The sequence below is a fragment of the Vigna umbellata genome, chromosome 3, assembly GCF_029865625.1.
Source record: "Vigna umbellata cultivar VRB3 chromosome 3, Vumbellata_1.0, whole genome shotgun sequence".
NCBI classification, from domain to species: Eukaryota; Viridiplantae; Streptophyta; class Magnoliopsida; order Fabales; family Fabaceae; genus Vigna; species Vigna umbellata.
In genome coordinates this window covers 32,905,593-32,926,847 of record NC_142167.1, presented here as the reverse complement: position 1 = coordinate 32,926,847, position 21,255 = coordinate 32,905,593, and the positions used below count along the sequence as shown (strand labels likewise).

Genomic DNA, 21,255 nt, shown 5'->3' with positions numbered 1-21,255 from the left:
AACCCCCCAAACCCTTACTCACATCTCTCATTCCTCTCAATCCTTTCTCTTTCATCTCTCTCACTCCAACCTTTTCTCTGTCATCCCTGCTGTAGCTCCAATTGAAAAAATCAGAAACACTTGCTTGCCTTTAAACAATTTGTCTTTCTAAAGAGTTGAGTCATTGACATCTTCACCTTCTTGAGGCAAAGGTTCATTCAAGATCTCTTCAATTTCACCATCTTTACTAATTTCTCTAATTTCATCATCTGCATATGTTGAATCATCATCTCTAAAAAAACCCTCCAGGCCAATTACCAATTCTTTCGGATGTCATTATGCTTGTGAAAATTAGATAAAATTAGATAAGACAAAAATTATAAAATAAAAACTCATTATAAAATCATTTTTTGTAAGAAATTGTTTAACAACAAGTATTTCTGATTTTTTCCAGGTCAATTACCAATTCCTTTATGCTTGTGAAAATTGGATAAAATTAGATAAGACAAAAATTATAAGATCAAAATTCATTATAAAATCATTTTTTTGTAAGATTGTTTAATGACAAGTGTTTCTGATTTTTTCAATTGGGGCTATAGTACGGTGTTTCTGATTTTTTCAATTGGGGCTAAGTAGGGATGACAGAGAAAAGATTGGAGTGAGAAAGATGAAAGAGAAAGGGTTGAGAGGAATGAGAGAGGTGAGTAAGGGTTTGGGGGTTTCTTTTTTTTTTTTTAGTTTTGAGAATGAAAATTATTAAAATACCCTTAACCTTATAACTTAGAATCCATGGTATATAATGATATTTTTGTCTACTAAAACCCGGTACACATTGCTAAAATGTACCAACTGAAAAACAGGCGTACGCGCGTTAGCAAACCCCTATATATATATATATATATATTAAAAAACACAACTTTTTCTCGCTGTTTTTCATCTTGGAATAAACGCCTTATTTAATCTCTAAAGTTTTAGAAACTATGTGATATTATTTCTTAAAATTAAGAAATGTCAAGTGAGCTTCATTTCAATTAATTTTTTTAGTTGATTCAGCTTTGAGTATTTATTTTTAGATATTTTTCATTTGTTTGATGGAGTATCTAGCGTAGAAATGATTTTCTCATCAATGTTCTCAATATGTGAGCCATGATTAAGCTGAATAATTTCATCCCACCTTTTATATGGAAGTTTTTATAAACAGAAGACAATCATGGCAATCAATATTTTTTTTTTATTTGAATATATAGAAAGTACATCACGCTTTTAACAAATTAGGTATAGTATGCACCTTCAATGCAATGTTATCACGCACCTAAGGATATATCTTCAATAAATATTTTAAAAATGTCCAAAATTTTATTTATAGATATATATAAAATTGAAAAATTTAAATACATTAAAATTTATTTTCTATTTTTAAGACATTGTAAATTATTTTACCATAAAAACACGTAATATATTAGTTATGTCGGATTAATCTAATATGTGAAAATAAAATAATACATATATGTAATAAAAATTGGTTAGTGTTTATTTTGGATTAAAGAAACTTTTAGTTCCTAAATTATAGTATAAAATTGAATTTTTTTCTCTATTTTAAATTTTGATAGTATTTGATTGTAAACTAATTAAAATATAATAATCACTAAATGGTATTATAGATTTGTTGACTTGACTAAAAACATTATCATATATATGTTTATGTGTTTACACATGTGTATTGATCTCAGCATCCTTTAACATGTTAATAAATTTATCATGTCATAGTTTGTAACAATAACTATATCCATTCATTTATAAAATTTAAAATTAAACATTATCAGAATTTGAACAAAAATAAAATCAAATTTCGAACCATAATTTAAAAATTAAAAATATATTTGCTCCGTCTATTTTTTATTACATTGTAATAGTTACCATTTAATTTATCTTAGTTTCTCTCCTCTTTACGTTCTCTCTTGCAACTATTTTAGGGTGCATATTCAACATTACATTATTTGAATTCCTACCATAACGTTGAACAGCAACCTGCAGACACTTCACGGTGCGTGAGTTGTAAGTTGTAACATGACATCTTTGTTTTCCTTCGACTCCGTACCAATCAAACTCTCACCAAACAACATTTCACAAACCTTTCAATAGGAATGTGTCAATCACATTCTCACAATTTCTTAAATATGTTTTTTGGTTCTGCTACATACACCTCTCTAATTAATACACTACAAAGTCAAACTTATGCTTAGTTATGAACAACAAAATCTTATAAACCATAACGACTCTATCATTTGCATAATATATCACCACTAATTAATACTCTTAAATGCAAATTAAAACACTTCCACTTAATATGGTTTATAATTAGGGTATAAAAATATTTGCATTATCTTTATTTTCGGTAGGCCTACAAGTACATGGCAATAATAATACACAGGGTATTAGTTAATTAAAAAAGGACATAATCATTAGCTACTTGCATTTTTTATTCAAAATAATTCTTGGTAAATAATTATTTAAATTGTAAAATAGTTAAGGTAAGGATGTGGTAAAATGTAATAATAAAAATATAATTATTACAGCAGTTTCATTTTGAATAATTTAAAATAAAATTGAAGAGGGAGGGAAGACAAGACACGGACGCACGCAACAGTAACACTATCTCTTTCTCTTTCCTTATCAAGGCACGATCCAAGTCAGGGTGGGCCCCACAACGAACCACCTACCCCACATTTCACACGTGGGCCCCACCATGACTTCTTCATTCACTTCTCTTCCTTGCTTCGCTTCGTGTTTCCGAAACCGCTACCTCATTCACTCACCACCGTCTTCTCCATGGCGTCGAACCGAAACGGCGTCCAAAGAGGAAGTGCCAAGTTCGATCGCCCTCTCAAGCCCCGCCCCCGCCCCTCCTCCCCCTCGCCGGGATCCGCCCTTCGCCGCGCCAACCCCGCCGCCAGAAATGCAGACGCCGGTCAGTCCTTTTCCCAACCCTAGACTCTTACAAACATAGAGAGTCTGTGTTTGAATTTGCGAGTGTAGATGTGTGGTAGGTGGAGAGAGTGTAATGAAGCTCTAACTGACTGGTAACCGCGTTTAGGTCGCAATGATGAAGTGCGCTCCTTCTCTATTTGTGGATGATTATGATTGTGACTTTTCGTATGGCCTACAATTATGAGAGTTCGTTACTTCGGGGAGCGATTGCTTAAGATACGTCTCGTTTTGTTCATATTTTTATGAACACTCATTGCTTGGACTTTCGGTGTTTATGTTCTGGTCTTCAATGTGTGGAATATCTGTTTTTTTGGAAATTTAAACTTTTAGTTGGTTAGATGGAGTAGAAGAAAGCTTTGGATGTGGTAGGACCAACCGTTTAGTTGTTTTTCTCTGGAGGGTGGACATTGTTTAGTTAATGATCCACTTCGCGTGTATTTTAGATCTGGAATTTGGATATGCTGTGTGGTTTGAGCTTGGGGTGAAGATGCGAGTGCAGACTTTGTATTGGTCGTTAAAGTGTTTGCTTGCTTTTGATTGGTGATGTTTTTGTGTGTGGGAAAGCGGTTTAAAGGAGTGGTACGAAGTGTTTCTTTTAGGTTTTCATTCTATAATAACCTGTTTGTTTGGTTTGGGTGCCTCTTCTTTTCTCTTTTGGGGTGTTTGGTTCTTGATTATTAGCTTGCGTGGTTGTTCTTGATCTTTACTTGCATCGGTTCCTTGCTGTCTTCTGTGCTTTGTTGCTTTTGAGGATAATGAATCATCCTCCCATTTCTTATCTCCTTCTAATGTTCTGCATTATGTTGTAGAAGGTTTATAAGTAGAGTTTCTACACTCTAGCAAATGTTTCTAATGTGTTACAGTTTTTCAATTCTTATGGTAATAAGTGACAATTTTCTTAGCTGCAACCTTTGTATTAGAATGGAGAACAGGTGGGGTCTAATTCAGTCTCAAAGGTTGTATATTAGTGGGTTAGGGGTGGATTGTCGCAGTTATTATAGGGAAAATATGGGTTTGAATGTCACAATCCCAATTAATTTGAAATCCTAATATCCAGACCCAGATGACATAGGTCATTTTCATTTCTTGGAAGGCTAGTCCCAAAGTAGCATCTTGTGGTTATGTTCAGCTTGTCTGGAACTTGCTGTTGTAGTGAAGAGAAGAATCCACTCCTTAAAGCCTTATTGATGTTGGGTGGCAGCCTATACTTTAATAGGGTTTTCCTGTTCCATGCGTATATGATATGAGACTGGCTGAATGAAGGTTTGGAGTACTCCTTTCGTAGTTGGGAGAGGATCAACTACGTTTTGGTACCGTTTGATGTAGAGGAGAAACCACTCTTAAAATCCTGGAAAATAATACAATTTCAGGGCAGACCCTTTACTTTAAATGGAAGTTCCTAAGAAGATTTTTGGTATTAACAACAGTGAAAAAGGATACAAAACAGCTCATTGTATGAGGAGGGTGTAGTGTTTAAGGGCCCTTTTATGGTCACCAGTAATTCTTGAGTTCTAGATAGGGACTAGAAGTTTAGTTTCCTGGCAGCATTGTAGAGGTTGGGAGAGGATCAACTAGGTGTTGGTACCGTTTGATGTAGAGGAGAAACCACTCTTAAAATCCTGGAAAATAATACAATTCAGGGTAGACCCTTTACTTTAAATGGAAGTTCCTAAGAAGAATTTTGGTATTAACAATAGTGAAAAAGGCTGCAAAACAGCTCATTGTATGAGGAGGGTGTAGTGTTTAAGGGCCCCTTTATGGCCACCAGTAATTCTTGAATTCTAGATAGAGACTAGAAGTTTAGTTTCCTGGCAGCATTGTAGAGGTTGGGAGAGGATCAACTAGGTTTTGGTAGTTTGATGTAGAGGAGAAACCACTCTTAAAATCCTGGAAAATAATACAATTCAGGGTAGACCCTTTACTTTAATTGGAGGTTCCTAAGAAGATTTTTGGTATTAACAATGGTGAAAAAGGCTACAAAACAGCTCATTGTATGAGGAGGGTGTAGTGTTTAAGGGCCCCTTTATGGTCACCAGTAATTCTTGAATTCTAGATAGGGACTAGAAGTTTAGTTTCTTGGCTGCATTGTTATACTTGTACTTTTTTATATTTTGAGTGAAAGCTAATGCTTGAAAACAAGATGGTTATTAAAAAATTTTCCCTCTAATTTTCTATCTGGTATGGTGGTATTGCTATACTACACTTGTCATGTTATCATTTCTTTGAACAGTGCTTGGAAGAGTTCGGGTGGCTGTAAGATTGAGACCACGAAATGCTGAAGAAATGATGGCTGATGCTGATTTTGCTGACTGTGTTGAATTACAACCAGAGGTACATTCGTTCTATTTAATTTACTATTAATTGTAGATGTTAGGTTTTTCTTTGCTTTATAGATATCTTGGATTTTTTTATGTACGAATCTTGTTTAATGTAAGCCTTTTGTGTTTTTACTGTCCTTCAGCTTAAAAGACTGAAACTTCGTAGAAACAATTGGGATTCTGACACATATGAGTTTGATGAGGTGCTTACTGAATTTGCATCACAGAAACGTGTCTATGAAGTTGTGGCTAAGCCAGTTGTGGAGGTCTGTTGTACTGGTGCATATCCTAATTGTTCGTGAACATCCTTTACTGAGATATCCCTATCTAGTTTTGCTTAATGTTAATGTTTTATGATTTGATGACATCATTCCTTGGTTTAATTGTTAATGGATTCTATCCATTGCCATATTTCTTCAATACTCTATAGGTTAACACGTTTTTGATGTCTGGTTTGTAGAGTGTTCTTGATGGTTATAATGGGACTGTGATGGCTTATGGTCAAACTGGAACTGGGAAAACTTTTACACTTGGACGACTTGGGGAAGTTGACACTTCTGATCGTGGTATCATGGTCCGTTCCATGGAGGATATTTTTGCTGACTTGTCACCCAATACTGATTCTGTAACAGTCTCGTATCTGCAGGTTGATACTTACGTGTGCATTACTGCTTTTCGCATCATTATTACTTTTATCTTCTAGTGGCCATTGTGTTGTGTTTCATTTTGTTTGATCAAGAAAGTGTTCTTTGTTTTGTATTATAAGCATTCTAGGCCATTTTACTCATATTTTGTCTGCAAAAAATGTGTAGCTTTACATGGAGACTCTCCAGGACTTGCTTAATCCAGTAAATGATAATATTCCTATAGTGGAGGATCCAAGAAGTGGTGATGTATCTATGCCTGGGGCAACTCTTGTAGAAATCACAGACCAACATAGTTTTCTGGAGCTGTTAAGAGTAGGGGAAGCTAATAGAATTGCTGCTAACACAAAATTGAATACTGAATCTTCTCGCAGTCATGCTATTCTGATGGTGATAGAATATTCCCTGTTTGGATTACCTTTTATTTTCTTTATCTTTGATTCCAAAGGTCGCAAATCAAGGAAACTACTTAGTTACTGCTTTTTGTTTCTTAAAAATAATATCCAATCTTGATAAATTTATTGTTTCTCACAGGTTCATATTAAGAGGTCTGTCTTGGAAAGTGAAGATATTGTATCCAGTCAAAATGGCGATGCCTCTCATTTGACTAAACCTTCAAAACCACTTGTTCGGAAGAGCAAGTTGGTTGTGGTAGACTTGGCAGGTTCAGAACGTGTCCACAAGTCAGGTTTGTGCTGAACTTAAAAGCTGTCTCTATGTGTAAATATGGGTGCCATAAATGAATTTTTCTTGTGAAATTGTCTGAAAGTGGCTTCGCCATGAAGCATTTGTTGTGTTTGCATGCATGCAGAATACTGGAAAATGGGAGGAAAAGTCATTCAAATGAGCAGGAAGAAAAACTATGTGAAAGAGTTTCAAATGGCCCAAAAATATCCCCAGATGAGTGTGAAATAAAATGGGGTCAGGAGAGAATAATTCAAGTTAGTGGGAAAACATGCAAATAGGCGGGAACAATGATGAAAATGGTTGAAAACAATTCAATCAAATGGGCAAGCTAAAATGGCTAAAAAATAATTGAAATAACACGAAAAGTGCATGTGAAAATATTGAAATGGTTGGGAAAATGCATGAGAAAATGTTTTGTTTGATTATTTTTTCAATTATAATATGTATAATAATAAAATAACTACAAAAAACCTGTTATATAAACAATAACATATTTTTTTGTTGTGACTGTTTATTTTTTTTTTCAGGCTTTAAATAGTAATATTTTAGATAATATTATATTAATATCACACTATATGTATACCGCATGTGTTTATATTGATATAATTATTATAATAAATAATATGTCATAAATAGTATAAAATATATGATGTGATAGTTTTTTGCCAGTTGCTTTCTGCCAGCATCCTGAATTATAATAGAGATATATTAGAAAAGTGTCACCATATTTTCTTTTTATTCTGGTATCAACATTCTTGTGGAGGAAAAGTTGGAAACAACCGTTAGTTATATACTGTTTGTTGTTTTTAAGATTTTGTGAAGGAATGTTTTATCTATTTCTTTCACAAAATTTTGAAAATAGGGATAAATGAAAACAGTGTGATATTTTTGTAAGTATTAGTAAAAGCATATTAATTGAAAATACAAATTGTAAAATAGCCATTACCCTTTAAGGGTCTGTTTGCTTTGAGAAATTGTTTTTTTGTTTTAATTTTTTATTTCACTTTTAATTACAAAAGTGTCTCGTTTTCATTTTTGTTTTCAAATACTTGTCTAGGTAATAGTGAAAAATATATTATTTTTCTTGCTCTTACTATTTTATATACAAAATTTGAAAATAGGAAACAATGAAAATAAAATGACATTTTTTAATTAAAAGGAAACAGAAAATGAAAATACAAACCTTTCCTCAAACCAAAGAAGCTCCAACATTCCCTGTTTCCTGGGCCTTTGAATTGAAATTTGTATGTTCATTTAGTGATAGTCCTTGCCTTACCTTTGTAGCTTCTGTTATTATGTTGATATGTGCTGAAACTTTGGATTTTTAACCCTTTTTCCCATCAGGAAGTGAAGGGCACATGCTAGAGGAAGCTAAATCTATCAATCTTTCACTTAGTTCATTGGGAAAATGTATTAATGCTCTAGCAGAGAACAATGCTCATGTTCCATTTCGTGATTCAAAGCTTACCAGAATGCTTCGAGACTCTTTTGGTGGTAAGAGGCCATAATTTGTTGTTTAGATATCTTAGTATCATATCCTTCTGATCTTCAACTTGACAAGATCAAAAAATTGAGTGTGATGTCATTTATGGTTTACAAAACTATTTTCTTAATTCTTGATGGACATATTTATGGTATCTTTGTCTTAGTATTTGTACTAGATGCCAATAGTCTTCTTGGACACTCTTTCTACTTGCTTTCTGATAATCTGCAGGCACAGCTAGGACTTCATTGATTGTGACTATTGGCCCATCACCACGTCATCGAGGAGAGACTTCTAGTACCATATTGTTTGGCCAGAGGGTCAGTTTCTTCACTTAGATTTATACTTCCATATATGTAGTCATTCATTCTATATGAACTAAATATCATACTTAGATTTTTATAAAATTTATTCTCCTTGAGATCTGTTTCGTTGTGCATCGACTGTATGCTATATTTCTATTATTTTGATGTTAGTGTTGGAATTTGTTTTGAAAAATCACTGTTGGAGATTTCTAGCATCAAATGTTAATAATACTGGCAGAATTTCTTAATTTAATGCCCTTAGATTCAACTGTGCGTCCTTGTGCCATTTATTAACTACACTTGCTGGCATCTTATTTTACTCTTTTGTTAGTAGAGCCAATTTGTGACCTTAGTTATCATGATCATCATTATAAGCAAATAATTTATTGAGAGATAGGAGGTTCAAATTTAAGGGGGTAACTCGATAAATTATTCTAAGAACAAAAGTTAATAATTAAGAACACAAAACGTGCTGCTGCATACCATCTCTGAAGATCTACTAAAGAATAACCACATGTCCTTAAGCATAACACAGCAGCTAAATGCAATACACTACACAAAAAGATCTTCTAATGTATCAATTGACCAGTGAAAATTCTAGCTTTTCTTTCCAACAGAATACACCAAACAACTCCAAATTCAGCACAATGTCAAAGCCTTTTATAATCTCTATTAGTGTCAAAACTTCTAAAATTAATCCACAAGAGCTTATGGAGATCCTTGGAGATAGTAAGTGAAAAAACATTTTGAAAACTCAATCTGCACGTAGCACAAAAATAGAGGAAGAAAGCAGTTAGAGGTCTTCAAATTTGAAGTAAATCCTTGACAATGAAGTAATTCAGTTCGAGAACGCCAGTCCATATGCAAATGGTTTAACCTTTGAGATAGTGATTGATTTCCTAAGGAAGGAGCTACACTGCTGGATGAAGTGAGAAAATGGATGGTAGGATTTACATGGAAAACATCTGGAGTGTCAAGTGACCTAATCCTCTGGTCTAAGTTTGAATAGATGTGGATAGAATATAACAAGGTTAGAAGAGATTGTCAATCAGAGAATTCCCTATTATTCAAATTTCTGAGAAACATAAAATTTCTAGAAACAGCAGTAGATTCAGAAGATGAACAAAACTGGATTAAAGGAGACTGCTGATTGGAAAGAAGATAAAGTCTATGAAGCGTTTCAGAAAAAGGAACATCTCACAGATAGGTGGTTTTTGAAAGTGAATTTAGGCCTAATTCAATCTTACAAAATTGGGGTTGTAATGTTAGGTTTTCACTTGTATATGTTATTACTTGACCTTATTTCTAGTCGATGTGAAATTTCTGTCAAACCCTCACATCAGGGACTGGACATGTGGAATCTTGGACCATATTTTTTGTGGTTTGACAACACCTTGATTGTGGATGGAACAATAGGCCTAGCAGACCTTATTGGGTTAGAGCCCAATTCCATCTTAGAAATTGAATTAGGCCAAACCCAATAATGTTATAAAACAAGCCTGTAAAGTGAAGTTTGTACCCATTTATATACTATAACTTAACAATATCTCTAGTTGATGTGAGTTTCTAACTAGTGTCATCCCAAATTTTGATATGGGAACCATCTCCAAATTCAAGAATAGAGAAGACCGAAAGAAGCATAGTACTCAACTGTAAAAAAATAATTTCTAGGGCTGGCAAGTAATGCTGGACTGTTGCAGTGGCATACCACTGATCAAAATGCAAATCATATTTCATTATGATAATTTTATCATCATCGTCATTATCATTTAAAATGAATTCTTTTTGGTGAAAATTGATATGGTTTTCTGTTTTTGTGACAAAAATAACACATTTTTGTTTCATCAGGCTATGAAAGTTGAGAATATGTTGAAAATAAAGGAGGAATTTGATTATAAAAGCTTGTCTCGAAAGCTTGAGGTACAATTAGATAAGCTTATTGCAGAAAATGAAAGGCAGCAGAAAGCTTTTGAGGATGAAGTTGAGAAAATAAATTTGGAGGCCCAATGTCGAATTGCCGAGGTGGAGAGGAACTTTGCAGATGCATTGGAGGTTTGTCATATGACCCATATGAAGGATCTTGACTACAAATTACATTAAATTTTTAAGCCAAAGTCTTGTGGTTTTGAACTGTTTTGTAGTTGTATACATAATGCTGTATACTAATAACCTAGGGTTTACATATTGTTAAAGTATGTGATGGAGGATCATTATTATTAATTTAACTTTTCTAATTGATGGTATTGTTCTAGCTCATCTTGTGAACAGAACGTAAAGACAGTCTAGTAATTCTGGGCTATGCCTTAGTTATGCTGGATTGATGTCTTGTTGAGGAAGTATGGATTCTGTGAAGTGTTATTTCTTAAAAATGTCTCAGATTGAGTGTTGAGGTTAAAAAATGATCAATCTGTGTGGCTGGAGTACTTTTATGAAGATTGTGTGCTTTTGTATGTCAGATTTTAGGATGGATATAGTGTGACTTTTTGATCAGTTTGCTATCAAATGTTTTTTTATGCCTTTTTGGGCTGTCTCTATATCTTTGCTTTGTATTCTTAATTAAGTATTAGACATCGTGCAAAACCATTATGCCCTATTGTTAGGAAGTTACGTGTATATGAGAGGAGAAAGAGAAGTAATTAGAAGGTAGTTAGCCTAACTGCGATAACAGTTAGGAAAGGCGGGATGGGTAGTATAAAAGGGTGAATAATTGAATAGAGAGGGGTTGGTTGTTATTTTTGTGAGCTGTACAGGAAGCGTGACTTCTGTAGGGGGAGGTTAAGCTCTCTAGCTGTATCCAGGCATTGTATTCGTGTTTGTAGATAATACAACGAGAGTTATACAGAAGTTTCTGGTGTGTTTAGTGTACGTTTACCTTAGGTTCTTGAATTAGGAGCCTAACATTTGGTCCGACCTGTCGGATCGAGAAAGGGGTTGACGGAGATGGAGAGCAAAACGGAGGGAAGGTTGGAGACCCTTGAAATTACTGTAGAAGGGGTTAAGGCGGAAACTGCTGCGATACGACGGGACTTGCAGCAGATGATGCGGCTCATGGGAGGAGGAGCGAACAATCAAGATGGAAGGTCTGGGGGAAGCAGTAATTCAGTGAACGATAATCAAGAGAGACGTGATCAAGGTAGCTTCCATCCAAAAGGTAGCGTTTGAGGGAATGGAGCCGCACAGTTGGATTAATCGGGCAGAACGTTTCTTCCATCCAAAAGGTAGCGGAGGAGGACAAGGTGGAACTTGCCTACATTAGCATGGAAGGTAGTGCGAGTTATTGGTTTAAGGTCTGGAAAGATAAAGCAACCGATCGTACGTGGACTGGTTTGAAGTTGGCATTGTTGAATCGGTTTGGAGGAGGTTTCAGAGGAACCGTGTTCGAACAGATGGCGACGCTACGACAGGAGGGAACAGTGGAGGAATACGTCAGAAATTTCAAAATCTTGCTGGGCCAAACCCATGGATTGGCGGAAGAGTTAGTATTGGGGTTTTTTTCTCGTGGGTTTACGAGAGGACGTTAAGGGACAGGTTCGTATCCAAGACCTCCAAGAATTCATTGTGGCGGTGAGAATTGCACGGGACGTGGAGGATGCAATGTTCAAAGCGCGAGGAGGGGTGTGGAATGGCTTTAGGCCGAACACCACGAGTATGCGGGTTTCGTCGGCGGTCGTTCGAGGAGATGCCGATCGGTCATCAGTGAATCGGCCGGAGGGGACGGAGATCAGTGGCGCGAACTGGCGAGAAGGGGGGGCGACAAGTGGTAATGTAAGGGGAAGTACCTTCGGAGGTGGTGATAACAGAGCGCGAACGATGCACAACTTACCTTACCCCGAATATCTGAAGAGGAGGGAAGAAGGACGCTGTTTCCGATGTTGGGGTCCTTTTGCGCCGGGCCATCGTTGTTCCGAAGGGAGCTTGAGAGTTTTGTTGCTGGCGGAGGATGAGGAGGACGGCGGCGATGATGAAACCGATCAAGAAGTCAAACCGATGGAATTATCTGCATGCTCAGCGGAGGGTTAACTCAACCTCGAACAATGAAGGTGAAGGGGAAGATCGGAGACCGGGAGGTGTTGGTCCTCATTGATTGCGGGGCCAGCCACAATTTCATTAATCGGAGGTTGGTGGAGGAGTTGGAACTAACCATTACAGATTCGGCCCCGTATACTGTAAGTCTAGGGGATGGACAGAGAAAGATAACGAGGGGTTGCTGTGAGAGAGTCGTCGTTGTTCTGGGAGAGGCCGAGGTTGAAGAGAAGTTCCATCTCTTTGAGTTAGGCGGAGTCGATGCTATATTGGGGGTGGAGTGGTTAGAAAAATTGGGTGAAGTAGTGTTAAATTGGAGGGCAATGACCATGGGGTATTGCACGGGGGATAAAAGGGTGGTGATACAAGGAGATCCTGCTCTAACCCGACAGCTGGTGGAGCCACACGCTTTGTTGAAAATGACAGATGCTGAGTCATGGCTGATTATTTGGGAGTTGGGCCGAGTGGAGGATGAGTTGGACCGGGAAGAAGAGGTGGATTTGACAGAAGCACCGAGGGAAGAGATGGGGACGCTTCTGCAGAAGCACTACCATGTTTTTCGAGAAGTGCAGGGGTTACCACCGACTCGAGACTTGGTGCACCGGATACCATTAAAAGAAGGAGAAAACCCAGTGAACGTCCGCCCCTATCGTTACCCACATCTGTTAAAAGGAGAAATTGAGAGGCAAGTGGCTGACATGCTGCGAGCGGGAATAATACGGCCCAGTTCGAGTCCATATTCCAGTCCGGTGATACTGGTACAGAAGAAAGATAAAAGCTGGCGTTTTTGCGTGGACTATCGGGCGTTAAACTGAGCGACTATTCTGAACAAATTTCCCATCCCTGTCATCGAAGAGCTCCTGGACGAGTTGAGAGGGGCTGCATATTTTTCAAAGATCGACCTTAAAAGCGGCTATCACCAGATCAGAATGGGGAAGAAGACATACACAAAACGGAATTTAGGACTCACCAGGGCCACTACGAGTTCCTCGTGATGCCCTCGGTCTCACGAATGCACGGTCAACGTTCTAGAATGCGATGAATGAACTGTTACAAAGGTACTTACGAAAATTTGTATTGGTCTTCTTCGATGATATTTTAGTTTATAGTGCCAGCTGGGAGGAGCACCTTGGACATGTAAATCTGGTGTTGGAAGTATTAGAAGGAAGTGACTGTATAGCTAACAAAAAGAAATGTGAATTTGGGAAAAAGAAGATAGCGTACTTGGGGCATCAAATTTCAGAAGCAGGAGTTGAAATGGATGGGGACAAAGTTAAGGCCGTGGTAGAATGGGAAGAACCGAAGACTCTGAAAGCATTAAGGGGATTCTTGGGTTTAACGGGGTATTACAGGAGGTTTGTGAGGGGATATGGAAAAATAGCTAAGCCTTTGACGGAGTTGTTAAAGAAAGGCAAATTTTTATGGGCAGAGCAAGCCAGTCACGCCATGGCAGAACTGAAGAAGGCGGTCACTACAGCGCCGGTTTTAACTTTGCTTGATTTTAATCAGGAGTTCCACGTTGAATGCGATGCCTCAGGAGGGGGAATAGGAGCTGTACTCACTGAAAGCAAGAAACCCATTGCGTTTTTTAGCAAAGCACTGTCCGAGACTTCCATGAACAAATCAATATACGAAAAAGAGTTAATGGCGTTGGTGTTGGCCATCCAACACTGGAGACCTTATCTACTAGGGAGGAAGTTTGTGGTGCATACTGATCAACGCAGTTTAAAGTATCTGTTGGAGCAAAGGATTACTACATACCGCCAACAAAACTGGATAGCCAAGTTGATGGGCTATGATTTCAAAATCATGTATAAGAAGGGGAGTTCCAATACGGTGGTTGATGCTTTATCAAGGAAGGAAGAAGGAGGAATGGAGGAGGCAGAGTTACGGGTGATGTCCAGGTCCTATTGGCAGGATTTTCAGGAGGTGGAAAGAGATGAGACGTTGAAAAAGATAATAGCTGACAATAAAAGGGATGCCGACTGCCATGCGGCGTATACTCTAGAAAATGACCGACTGCACTACAAGGGAAGACTTGTAATATCCGAAACATCTACCTGGATTCCCAGATTATTGGCTGAGTTTCACGTAACGAATACAGGAGGACATTCTGGGGTATTTAGAACATATAGGAGGATAGCCCAATCGCTTTATTGGAAGGGTATGAAGAATGCTGTCACCGATTTTGTGGCAGGATGCGTAATTTGTCAGTAGCACAAGTATATGGCAGCTTCCCCCCAAGGGTTGTTGCAACCTCTATCGATACCGCAAGCAGTATGGGAGGAGATCACCATGGATTTTATTGTAAAGCTACCTAAATCACAAGGTTATGATGCTATATTGGTTGTGGTGGATAGGCTGAGCAAATACGCACATTTTATGACACTTAGACATCCTTATTCGGCTAAAACGGTGGCGGAGGTATTTATCCGAGAGGTTGTCAGGCTACATGGGGTTCTTGTCTCAATTGTGAGTGATCGAGATCCCTTGTTCTTGAGTACGTTTTGGAGGGAGCTTTTTAGAATGCAGGGGACACAACTCAATATGAGTACTGCTTACCACCCGGCCACGGATGGACAGACAGAGGTAATTAATCGGATTTTGGAGGGATATCTGAGATGTTTTTGCTCAGAGCAGCCCAAGAACTGGCATGTAGTGTTACTGTGGGCTGAGTACTGGTACAACACCAGCTACCAGGGAGCTGCGAGATGCACGCCGTTTGAAACGATCTATGGAAGTGCTCCTCCATCCTTGAACAGATTTGTACCAGGGAGTCAGTGGTAGAGGCAGTCGCACAAGATCTCATGACAAGGGACGAGGCTTTGAGGCAACTAAAATTTCACCTAAGTCGTGCTTAGGATTTAATGGTGAGCCAAGCGAATAAGAAGAGAAGAGATGTGGACATTAAAGTGGGGGACTGGGTCTATCTTAAAATTAGACCCCATAAGCGAGCATCTATACCAGTTTGTTTACATCCTAAACTAGCAGCTCGATACTTTGGCCCTTTCCAGGTGCTACAGCAGGTGGGCCCAGTGGCATTCCGACTACAACTGCCAGAAAAGGCACGTATACATGCAGTCTTTCATGTGTCACAACTTAAAAAAGCGATGGGAACAAAGAAGGTTGGAAAGGACCTACCAGCTGAGCTACAAGCAGAGGGTCCTACATATTGGCCAGTGTTGGGGATGAGGCAACGACAGCAAGGGAATGAAAAAATACAACAGATCCTGGTGCAGTGGCAGGAGGGTGGCAGCGAAGGGGCTACGTTGGAAGACGTGTTGACTATCCAAGATCAGTATCCTGATTTTAATTTCAACCTTGAGGACAAAGACGTGCTGAAGAAGGGAAGGGTAATGTTAGGAAGTTACGTGTATATGAGAGGAGAAAGAGAAGTAATTAGAAGTTAGTTAGCCTAACTGCGATAACAGTTAAGAAAGGCGGGATGGGTAGTATAAAAGGGTGAATAATTGAATAGAGAGGGGTTGGTTGTTATTTTTGTGAGCTGTACAGGAAGCGTGAATCCTGTAGGGGGGAGGTTAAGCTCTCTAGCTGTATCCAGCATTGTATTCGTGTTTGTAGATAATACAACGAGAGTTATACAGAAGTTTCTGGTGTGTTTAGTGTGCGTTTACCTTAGGTTCTTGAATTAGGAACCTAACACCTATTTTTGTGGAAAACTTAAATCACCGAAGATGCTAATTTTTAGGCTTTTTGGGGTAACATCTCTATAGTTTTCTCAATGCTTATATGGAGTTGTATGATTGTACCCTGTAGAAAGAGAGACTGAAATGCCAGATGGAGTACATGGAATTGGTAAAGGAGTTGGAGCAGAAGCTGGTCTTGAATCAAGAAAGACATGACTGCAATAGTTCTGTGGCTGGTAATGGAGAGGTATATTCCGTTTTAAATAATATTATCACGCTGCAAATCTTGAAGGTGGATTTTTGTCCCCCTGATTTTAGAAGTTAATGGTCACATATTTTTTGAGATATCAACGTGTGTTACTGTTTTCACATTCAACATTTTTGGTTAATGTTGGTTGCTGGCTGTGTCCTAAGTTTCTGGGACAAGTGTTGATTTTTTTTTTTCTTTAAATGTATTTGTTGAATGAACCTAATTTTTTGGTTATGTCCAAGTATGCTATTGTTTGGTAGGTTGGAGTGAACATTTGTATTTGAGGAAATATGAATATTTTTCCTGAATCATACTCGATACAGTATGAGGTATAAATTGGAAAGGGAAAAAGAAAATCTTTACACCAAATAATTCGGATATGATCTAGGCTCTGAAAATCCGTGATTCTGATTGGTTTGGGCAATCTCCAACATTCCCCCTCAATCCGGGTGGTATAGATATCTATCATACTCAGATTGGATTTGATGCTATCACGTATATTCCTTGGTTAGAGCCTTAGTTAGAATGCTTGCTGTCTGCCTGCATGATGGCATGCGAGATTACTCTCAATTTTAGCAACATTGTTTAACATCTTTCGGGGTGTATTTTGTTCATGCTGAAGAGAGGTCTATGTTTTCTTTTATATTTTTTCTTTCATCTACAGTTTTTCTTTTATACAAAGACACACACACACAATAAGAAAAACATTAGAATAGAAGTCATCCTGCTATCTCATTTTTGTTGCTGTCTGCTGTCTGGGATTGACTAGTATGATCTCAACATGTCACAATAGAATCTCAAAAGGAGATAAAATATGAATTCATTAAGGTGTTCTTATTTATCAAAGTTAATCTTCTGGGATTGTTGTTTCATGACAAATGTTTATATTAAGCAATAATTTATTTTATGATTTTCTTAGCAGTCTTGTGGTAAATTCGATACTGTAATTTACACATCAATCTTCATCAGTCCCAATGTCATAGTTTTAATAATTGCCTGGTTGAACGATTATAGTTGCTGCTTTGAGGTACTATTTTTATCTTTTTATTTTTTGTTTTAATTAGTTAGCTATTTGTGCCTTTTTGGCTCAGGGGCCCGCATCATCTTCAGCAGGTGAAGTTACTGAGGTCAAAATACTGCTTGAAACTGAAAGAAGTCGGAGGAAGGCAGCTGAAGAAGAGGTAGAGCATCTAAAAAATCAACTGGGGAAATACACACAAACACAGGTGAGATTCAGTTAAATGGCAAGCTTTTCTGTTTCTTCATCTTTCTAAAATGGTTTTATTGTACTAAAAATCTTTTATGTATACTAGGCAGGAGATGCCGAAATTGTAAAGCTGCGGAACATCTTGGAGGATGAGGCTAATCAGAAAAAAAGACTTGAAGAAGAAGTAATAATATTGAGAAGTCAATTATTGCAATTGAACTTTGAAGCTGACCAGGTATTTGTTTTATGTTGACTAAGATTTGAGAATTCAGCATATTCTTTAGTAATAAACTTTAACTTGGATTGTAATTCTATGCTTTGAGTCATTGAGTTTGCTTTGATTTAATGAAAGTGGCCATAAAATGCACAATGCTCTTCAGTATTTAATTTTGTAGAAAATTCTTGTAACAAACCCAACCAGAGCTCCAAATATAGGTCCTAAACATAATTTCATTCTGAACTGATGAAGTAGTAGATGTTGTCAAATCAAAGATTCTTTGATCTCTCCATTGCTTCTAGCTGCATGTTACATTATGTTCTTTTACATAACTTTGAATCTTTGGTATAGTATGATATAATTCTATGTTTATAGATGAGAAAGTGTTTGGAAAATGGAAGCTCTGGGAGCACATTTTCTGCCATGGATTCCTCCCGGCCTACCCAATTCAAGGACACTGCAAATGGTCAGAAGTCATCTGTTGCTACTCTCTTTGAGCAAGGTATGAGTTCTTTTGAGTTATAACTGAAACATTCCATCATATCGGTGTTAATGATTCGTTATTTTAACAGTTGGACTGCAAAAGATTTTATCGTTGCTGGAGTCAGATGATGCCAATGTACGAATTCATGCTGTGAAAGTGGTAGCCAACCTAGCTGCAGAAGGTTGAAGCTAATCTCATTTTAAGGCTCTATATTTGATCATCTACTTTCTGTAAAAAAAAATTTCTGGCAATGCTTACAATTGTTAAAAACAGTACTTGAGTTAGGAGTCTGTTTAGTTTCAGAAAAATATTTTCTGTTTTCATTTCCTATTTTCACAAAACATAATAATGTATATAGAAAATTGTTTCATAAATCAAAAGTCCCTCTGTTTCTTTTATGTTGATTGTCTTCTGATAGTTGTATATATTGCAGCTTCATTTATTTTTTTAAATCATTGGTTGTAATTTATCTGGAAAATTCTACTTCTTTCTGAAAAGCATCTGTATTAGTTTTCCATAAAATTCGTCTTGTTTTCACTGTCCACTAGACCATTCTTTCATTCTACATTTTCTCTGCTCATACATTCCGAAGACCAAGACTGGTCGTTTTGTTATATGCTCATGTATATTTTCTTATGTGTAGTATTTCCTTTAGTAGTTTTTCTGAATCTGATATGCAGAGGCTAATCAAAAGAGAATTGTTGAGTCTGGGGGGCTTACTTCCTTGCTGATGCTTCTTCGAAGATATGAGGATGAAACTGTTCGCAGAGTAGCTGCTGGGGCAATTGCCAATCTTGCTATGAATGGTGAATATCGTTAGTATATTTTTTTGCATGTTATAGACAATTGGATCTTGCTTCACACTTTGTGTACTACCTTAGTTTATTAGTGTTGTGCATTTAGCTAATGTTACAATTGATATTGTTTTGCTTTCTTTTGTTAAATCAGAAGCGAATCAAGAACTTATTATGGCTGAAGGAGGAATTACTCTGTTATCAATGACTGCATCTGATGCTGAAGATCCACAAACTCTTCGAATGGTTGCTGGGGCAATTGCTAACTTATGTGGAAATGGTATAATTTGTTGTTTTTTAGCAAGTCATTTATTTATGTTGATAAGTGCATGAAAATATAATGTTAGCCATCAGATAAATTCAATTTGGATAGTTACTTAAAATCACACTATGTTGGTGATGTAATCTCCACTATTGTCTACTAATTGTTTCTTTGGACATTATGTGCTTGTGGGTTGAGAAATTGACATCTTGTTTGGCATTTTTTTTGTGAACATAAGGTCAAACATGGGTTTGAATGGAATAATGAATTTCTGCTCTCGCGATTATTATTCTCCTCAAACAATCATCATTATGTTGAAATCATTTTCAAATAAGATATCTAAATATAAATCACTTTAACCCACATTTAAGTGAACTCCATCTTTTTCCAAAGATTTTCTAAAATTGTAATGGCCAACGCTCAGAAAAATGCCAACTAATCCTGAATAGTTTGCACTGCTCTTGCTGATATTTACCCCTTTATACATGAACCTTGTCCAAATGCTGCCTCATACAATCTGTCTTGCACTAATCATACAAAGCTGAAACTTTTGTATAACTTATTTTGGAAATAACAGGAGCATTTTTTCTATTTTCTTGTCTTAGCTGACTTTCATATATAAAACCAGTTCTAGCTTAATGTCATTGAGAATTCTACATTCAGTGTTCCTGTTACATTAAAGCATATGTACATATGACGCTATAGTAGATTTTGTATTTGAAATCATTGTATTTCCATCCATATGTATTTTTCTGTAGGTTTCATATTTTTGTTTTCCATGTTCTTCAGATAGAATATTGATGACTCTGAGATCCCAGGGAGGTATTAAGGCTTTACTGGGAATCGTAAGATGTGGACATCCCGACGTCCTTTCCCAAGTTGCACGAGGAATTGCAAACTTCGCAAAATGCGAGTCTCGAGCTTCCAATCAAGGTCTACTTTTTCTCCTATTGATTCTCAACACTGAGAACATTAAGCTTCAAGTTAGATAGAAAATGGACAAAATAGTCAATTTGCTCCCACCATTTCACTTCCTCAAAGTCACTGAAAACTTCAAACCTTACAATTATAGTTCTGCTCTCACAGGGATAAAAAGTGGCAGATCTTTTTTGATAGAAGATGGTGCACTTCCATGGATAGTACAAAATGCTAATAATGAAGCTGCACCAATCAGGCGTCACTTAGAGCTTGCACTCTGCCACTTGGCACAGCATGGTAACGAGACTTCTCGTCATGTTTCACTTTTTCATAATACATTATTGCAAACTTTAAAATGTGATGTTTCAAAATAAACATTACAGAAGTGAATGCAAAGGACCTGGTTAGTGGAGGTGCTCTTTGGGAGCTTGTTCGAATTTCACGAGATTGTTCACGAGAGGATATACGGAATCTTGCTCGTCGGACTCTTAGTTCTGTCTCAACATTCAAAGCTGAATTGCGGCGCCTACGTATAGATTATTAATTATGAATCTGCGCATTCATTGTTGTTCCACAGCTTGTGAGGCACGTACTTGATAATAGTTCCACAGTTATGGAATGGTAGCTTACCTTGCTATTTTTGTGTTAAGTGAAGCAGCAGGGGTTTAGCATCTACTTGTTATGTAGCCATTACTGACCAGAATGAATGTATGTATAATCTATAGAGAGGAAAATTTGAGGTTTTTGGGCAGGGGAGAGATGGTGAAAATTTGTTAAACATTGGTTTGTCAAATTTTGACCACCACAAATTCCATAGAGCTGCCCCATATTGTTATTTGTAATTGATTATTGATTTGTGTAAGTAATGAAAATCATCATTCTAACTGGTGCCCATGTAATACAATTCTATTTGATTTTAATCCCCAAATAATGTTAGTCTAAATTCTTTGGGTTTTTTCAGCAACCCTTTTTTTTAATCAACGATAAGTCTAAGTTTAAGACTTTGTAGGGATATGCTCTTTTCGGTGCTATTTAAAAACTTTTAATTA

The 21,255-nt window shown here is 37.0% G+C and overlaps 1 protein-coding gene across 1 annotated transcript; it reads left to right on the top strand.

The window, feature by feature from the left end:
• Positions 1 to 2,759: 2,759 nt before the first annotated feature.
• Positions 2,760 to 21,092, top strand: ARK2 (armadillo repeat kinesin 2). Its single transcript, XM_047300592.2, has 19 exons — positions 2,760 to 2,947; positions 5,198 to 5,298; positions 5,429 to 5,551; positions 5,746 to 5,931; positions 6,098 to 6,319; positions 6,464 to 6,617; positions 7,961 to 8,110; positions 8,331 to 8,419; positions 10,253 to 10,456; positions 16,205 to 16,321; positions 17,416 to 17,550; positions 17,638 to 17,766; positions 18,124 to 18,250; positions 18,321 to 18,413; positions 18,913 to 19,038; positions 19,181 to 19,306; positions 20,078 to 20,221; positions 20,375 to 20,503; positions 20,590 to 21,092. The coding sequence occupies exons 1-19, from the start codon at positions 2,809 to 2,811 to the stop codon at positions 20,748 to 20,750; spliced, it is 2,655 nt and encodes an 884-aa protein (XP_047156548.1). The 5' UTR covers positions 2,760 to 2,808; the 3' UTR covers positions 20,751 to 21,092.
• The last annotated feature ends 163 nt before the right edge of the window (positions 21,093 to 21,255 follow it).

Excerpts from the sequence above, each read along its gene's own strand:
- ARK2 (XM_047300592.2), top strand. The coding sequence starts at position 2,809 with ATGGCGTCGAACCGAAACGGCGTCCAAAGAGGAAGTGCCAAGTTCGAT. Across the intron at positions 6,320-6,463 it reads GCAGTCATGCTATTCTGATG|GTTCATATTAAGAGGTCTGT; the intron begins GTGATAGAATAT and ends TGTTTCTCACAG. Across the intron at positions 8,420-10,252 it reads CCATATTGTTTGGCCAGAGG|GCTATGAAAGTTGAGAATAT; the intron begins GTCAGTTTCTTC and ends TTGTTTCATCAG.